This window comes from Myxocyprinus asiaticus, chromosome 40, assembly GCF_019703515.2.
Source record: "Myxocyprinus asiaticus isolate MX2 ecotype Aquarium Trade chromosome 40, UBuf_Myxa_2, whole genome shotgun sequence".
NCBI lineage: Eukaryota > Metazoa > Chordata > Actinopteri > Cypriniformes > Catostomidae > Myxocyprinus > Myxocyprinus asiaticus.
In genome coordinates, this window is record NC_059383.1 from 15,303,559 (window position 1) to 15,309,558 (window position 6,000).

Sequence of the window (6,000 nt, forward strand, 5' to 3'; positions counted from 1 at the left end):
GCAGTGGTAAAACATTAATATTTACTTCATTGATCTATATAAGTTCAAAATAATGCTGATGAAAATCTTTTTAATACTACAGGACTCAGTAAACCAAGATGTTTTTCTTGCCAATAAAATCCTGAGGTAAAAACTACTTATTACTCAACAAAACTTACAAATTACAAATTAGCTAAAAATGATGACAATATTATCAGTTTCTTTCTTTATTTCTGTCCAGCTTCAGCCTAAGAAAATATTGTGACTGCACAATTCTCAATAAAACATCACTTTCCTGCTATTCACTATTCAATATTAGTTGCACATACTTCTTACTTTGGACGAATTACATCAATAACTGTGATTCGTCTTGGATTCCAAACACAGTCTTCCTCAAGGCCACTTGGCACAATGCCACATTTTGGGGGTCAGCAGGCAGTCATACCCATGATCATGCCAATTTTTTCCATTGGGTGACCTTGATAGTCCATCTTCTTCACTTTCCCAACATTAGCCTTCACTCTCAGAACACTTCTCTGTTGTATTGGTACATGATCCGTCTTTCTGCTGGCCTTGTCTAGCTCTCGGCTGAGATATACACCTTGCCCAAAAATGCCACAAGACTGATGAAAACCATAGGCTTTAATTTTTTTTCACATCCTCCTTAGTTGTGCCATGGAACATTGTATAGATTTTATCTTCAATTGGATCTTCTGTACATTGAAGGCATGGTGGAAATTCATCAATAACTGTGATTCGTCTTGGATCCCAAACACAGTCTTCTTCAAGACCACTTGATACCATGCCACAGTTTGGAGGACATCAGGCAGTGTCATACCCATAATTGTGCCGATTAAGTGGACAATTAAGAGGATATCTGCTGGCCTTCTGGAGATCGTGGCTGAGGTAGACACCATGTCCCAGCATGCCATCTTAAGATGGAAAAAAGCCAAAGAACTTGATCTGTTGTGCCGCAGTTTGAGAGGTCCCATGATACTGTACATTAGGTATACATTACAATTTACAGGCTCTGTATTGCTTTGGAGACTTGGCACACCTGAATACAAGTCATCCTCAGCCCACATGATTAAACCTTAAGACAAAAATAAACCTAAAAACTGTTTGTGTTCCAGTATGACTAAATAACACCCTATTATATATATATATAGGAGTGCAATCAGAGACAGTTTAACATTTACATGAGTGGGGGTGAAAATCTGTTACTTACCTCTCTAATGATAAATTTGGTCTAAGCAGAGTCCAACACAGGTTACAACAGCAAATTGATCTTGGGCACAGCCATTAACTAATAGTGTAAACCACATTACAGGGGTAATAAAGTTTTTATGACAAGCTCATTAAGAAATAGCTCATTGAAGTCTTTAATACAACTTGCACTGCCATTTTAGACCAGGTTGTCTTTAAAGTCGCTGAGATGTAAAAATAGGTCAGGCATCCAGCCTTGGCTTAATTACTCCTCATCCTCAACACTGCTCAGATGTGGCGTCCCACAAGGCTCCATGTTGGGTCCTCTGCTTTTTTTCTCTGTATATTCTTCCTCTAGGCTCCATCTTTCAGAAGCACAGTGTTGCTTATCATTGTTATGCTGATGACACACAATTGTACCTTCCTGTCAGGTCTAATGATTGTTGTTCCATCTGTAATCTCATCTCCTGTCTTATAAGATATCTGAAAACTTCCCCATGCTTAATGAGGATAAAACCAAGGTCATTGATTTTGGCTCTTCTTTATGTATCGCTGACATTGAAAATCAGTTAGGTACTCTGTCTTTAACCTGGCACAATAGAGTTAAGAACTTAGGTGTCATCTTTGATTCTGACTTATTATTTGATAAGCAGATAAATGCCATTGTTAAAGGAAGCTTTTTTCATCTTAGGTCCATTGGTAAATCAAAACAGTTTCTCTCACAGAAGGACCTGGAAATAGTGATTCATGCTCTTAATACATCCTGGCTGGATTACTGCAACGCCTTATATGTGGGTTTGTCTCAGTCATCTTTTTCACGTCTGCAAGTAGTCCAGAATGCAGCAGCTAGACTTCTAACGGATACTAAGAAAAGAGAGCATATCCCTCCGGTTCTCGCTTCCCTACATTGGTTACCAGTTAGTTATAGAGTTACATTTAAGGTTGTGCTGTATGTTTATAAGGCCTTGCATTGTCTAGCCCCTCAGTATATTGCTGATCTACTTCAACCACATTCTGCACCTAGGTCTCTTCGATCATCAAATCATGTACTCCTCTCTGTTCCTCGTTCCCGTTTGAAAACCCAAGGTGATCGTGCTTTTGTAGTTGCGGCCCCCAGGTTGTGGAATGTACTTCCATTTGTTGTTAGGTCTTCTCCCTCACTGACCATATTTAAATCAAGTTTGAAGACACATTTTTTCTCTATAGCCTATGATGTTGTTTAAGAATTTTAGGGGTTTTAATATGTATGTTTTACATGTTTTATTGTTTGTTCTTTTAATACTTTGAAAATTCTATTTAATCCTGGTATTAATGTTTTTTTATTATTATTATTATTATTATTCTTGTACAGCACTTTGGTTACAACATTTGTTGTTTTTAAATGTGCTTTATAAATAAACTTGAACTTGAACTTGAACTTGAAATATTCTGAGAGCTTGAAGCAGGTTTTGGAGTGAGTATACTGTAGTGGTTGCTTAGATTTGTTTAATTACATACCTACACGATTTCACACTGCAGTTGTTTTGCACTTACTAATGGCACTTACCAGTTAATTATTTCATAAAAAAGCACCTTTCCTTGACTGCGTCTTTCTTCTGCGCTAGCTTCTACTACTCAAGCTACTCTTGGCAGTGCGATACTGCAGATATTATTGCCTTCTGTATGACAAATTGCTTGTTATGTTCCACATTTGTAAGTCATTTTGGATCAAAGTGTCTGCTAAATTACTAAATGTGAACGTTTTGTTCAATGAAATTTAGGCGCATACAATAACTTTCCAAGTACCAAATTAGATGGTAAGAACATATGAAGTGTGATTGTATTTGAGGCATAACCCAGATCACATTAGAAAATAAGTTTCATTTCTCTACCATCACAAAGCTTTCCTGTGAAGGTAAAGTAGGTCAACAATATGTATTCAAATCAATCGTCAAATGTCAAGGTTGTTCAAAGGTTTGTGGACATGCAAGTGTAAACTTCCAGTTTATGAAATATGACAGAATGGAAGGTAAAATGACTCAAGTGCAGACCAGTGGCGTGGCTACATGTGTGCCTGGGTGTGCAACTGCCACCGAGCATGTAAGCTTGCACACCTAAATGAAACGGCAGTTGTTGTTTTTTTGCACTTTATTATTTGCATCATGTTAGACATGGTATTATCCTTTATTTATATTGTCTTAATAATTAACATAACAACAGTATTATTTTTCTTTTTTTCATTATGAACCAAACCTCCCTGTACACCATAAATAGGTTTTGAATCTTCTTACAGTTTTGCATTCTTCTGTTCAACACAATGCATCACTGATTCTTCTGTTCAACACAGTGCATAACTGATTTATTTCTTATCCTCAAAGTTTTTAAACCAATGAATGTAACTAAAACCTGGTGTATTTTTATAATTTTTTCAGTCATTTAAACTACACAGAGCTTAAAAAAAATAAAAAATTAAAAAGAAATTGATACAATGGTTGTTAATGATCATTTTATTATATTTTAATTAATTGTGCTTTAGTTCTTGCACACCCAGATTTCTCTTGGCACACCCAAAGTCTTGTTTCTGGCTACGCCACTGGTGCAGATAATAGGTCAATAGGATTTCAAATATCACCAGGGGTGCAAGTATCCTTTTAAGCGGGGGTATGCAATATCAACAATGGCGCCCCTTTGCACGTTTCACCGTCTGACCACGTCCCTTGGGTTTGATTCGGCACCCCACATTTGTGTGGTGCCCCTATGCGTAGTCTCAAAATGTGTAGTCTTAAAAGTGCTTTACTATGTAAAAAAAAAAAAAAAAAAAAAAAAACACCAACATATTTCTTGTTTGGCTAATAGGCAATGTGCAAGGTTGAAATACTGCACTGTTACAATATTCACATTAAAATATTCAAGAGTCACATTTAACAATACAGAGATAAATTAGACATTAAAAGAACAGTAATAGTGAAGTCACTTTTATTCTTTGCAAAACATGAGAAAAGAAGCATCTTGGTTGATTGCATATAATTTTTGTTCAATTGTGTTGTTTTTAGCATTACATTAGAGTGGACTGACCGTAAAACACTCTTGGGTAAATTATGCCGATGATCTGAATTTGTCTCGGATCCCAAACACAGTCTTCTTCAAGGCCACTTGGCACCATACCACAATTTGGAGGGCACCAGGCAGTGTCATACCCATGGTCATGCCAGGTCATCTGCAGTGGATGTCCTTGACAGTCAATTCTTTTTACTCGTCCAACATTAACCAAAACTCTTAAAACAACCCTATAACACTCACACAGATTAAGGGGGTATCTGCTGGCCTTGTTGTGATCTCGGCTGAGGTAGACACCACGTCCCAGCATGCCACCTTCAGATGGTCGAAATCCAAAGGTGGTAATCAGTTATGCATTATACAGAGAGGTCCCGTGATACATTAGGTATACATTACCATCCACTGGTTCTATATAATTTGACAGACATGGCACCCCTGGATACAAGACATTCTCTGCCCACATGATTCCAAAATACAATCCTAAGAATTAAAATGGTGAGGAGTCTGGTGAGAAGAATTAGAGGTTTGTTGTTTTAGTCATTTTTAAATTAAAGATGGCTTTTAGTGATGGGTATACAGAGTAGGAAAGGAATATGTTGCTCACCTTGTGGATGACAAATTCAGACTGAGTAAAAAGCTGTTTAAGAGACATATACAGTATGCTCAGTTAATACTTGAAGGCCACGCCTTATAATGGGAAGTTACACCTTTTAGTTTCGTTTCTTTCAGACAACATGCAAAGACAGTAAATAACCAGACAGTTTTTACATTTGACAGATGTATTAAGCATACTATGAATTTCATTTTAGATGTGGTACATCTGAGTGGTACATGTATCAGAGTGGCAGAGTCAACAATTGCACTACAAGCTATCTCTGACAAAGATAAAATAAAAGAATCTTATTCACAATTCAGAGCTGGTTTGTTCTACTAACTCTTTGATACAGTGGCATTACAGAAGGTTGTGCCTTTAACAATCAGAGGTTTATGATTAAACAAGCATTCTTTAAATAGCTATTTAAATTAATTTGTAATATCATAAAAATATGAAATAGAGAATACAAAAATATAAAGATCAATGTAATGGAGTGTTTGGCTAGGTTCTTCATGGTAGCATTATGCTGAACAATTGTCTTGCCAATAATTAGATGCCTCACAGCTGAAGAGCAGACCTGAGAAGAGTTCCTTGTATTATTAGACCAATAAGACAATTTCAGACCATTCTGAATATGCAGTATATATATACAACTTACAACTTATTTCAAGCATTATTGAATATGCAGGTAGGGTGAATATGGGAGTTAAATGGGCAGGGCCATCCCAGGCTCTGTTGGCGCCCTAGGCTAGATTTTCGATTGGTGTCCCCCAGATCAAAATCACTGAGGGTGCTTCTGAAAATAGTGGGGGTGCTCTGTATAAAGTGGAGATGTAGCGTAATTACAAATTTTTTAATAGATGAAATCATGTTTAAATGCTTCTAAAACAACATAAAGAACAGTTTTTATGTACAAAATATTTATTGCTTCGTTTTTGTTTTTGTTTTTTTTTCACATGATCTGTCGCTGAAAATTACAGCAAAATGCTGCACCTGCAGATTAGGACATACATTGATGCAGCATTTTGTGTGTTCATAAAATGCAGGGATTTTTGTGTGTTTGCTGGGATTCAAGGAAATCTGCTTGCCAATTTACAGTATTAGTCTTACATATTCAACTGAGCAGGGTTGTGCAATTATTTTGGTACAGAGGCCACATCAGCCATTAAATAGAATAAGGAAGA

The 6,000-nt window shown here is 36.6% G+C and overlaps 1 protein-coding gene across 1 annotated transcript; it reads right to left on the reverse strand.

Moving 5' to 3' along the window:
* Positions 1-407: 407 nt before the first annotated feature.
* On the reverse strand, positions 408-4,967 carry gig2d (grass carp reovirus (GCRV)-induced gene 2d). Its single transcript, XM_051680349.1, is given in 3 exon segments — positions 408-580; positions 699-1,009; positions 4,248-4,967. Coding segments are annotated over 3 exon segments (921 nt in total). The 5' UTR covers positions 4,685-4,967.
* Between the last annotated feature and the right edge of the window lie 1,033 nt (positions 4,968-6,000).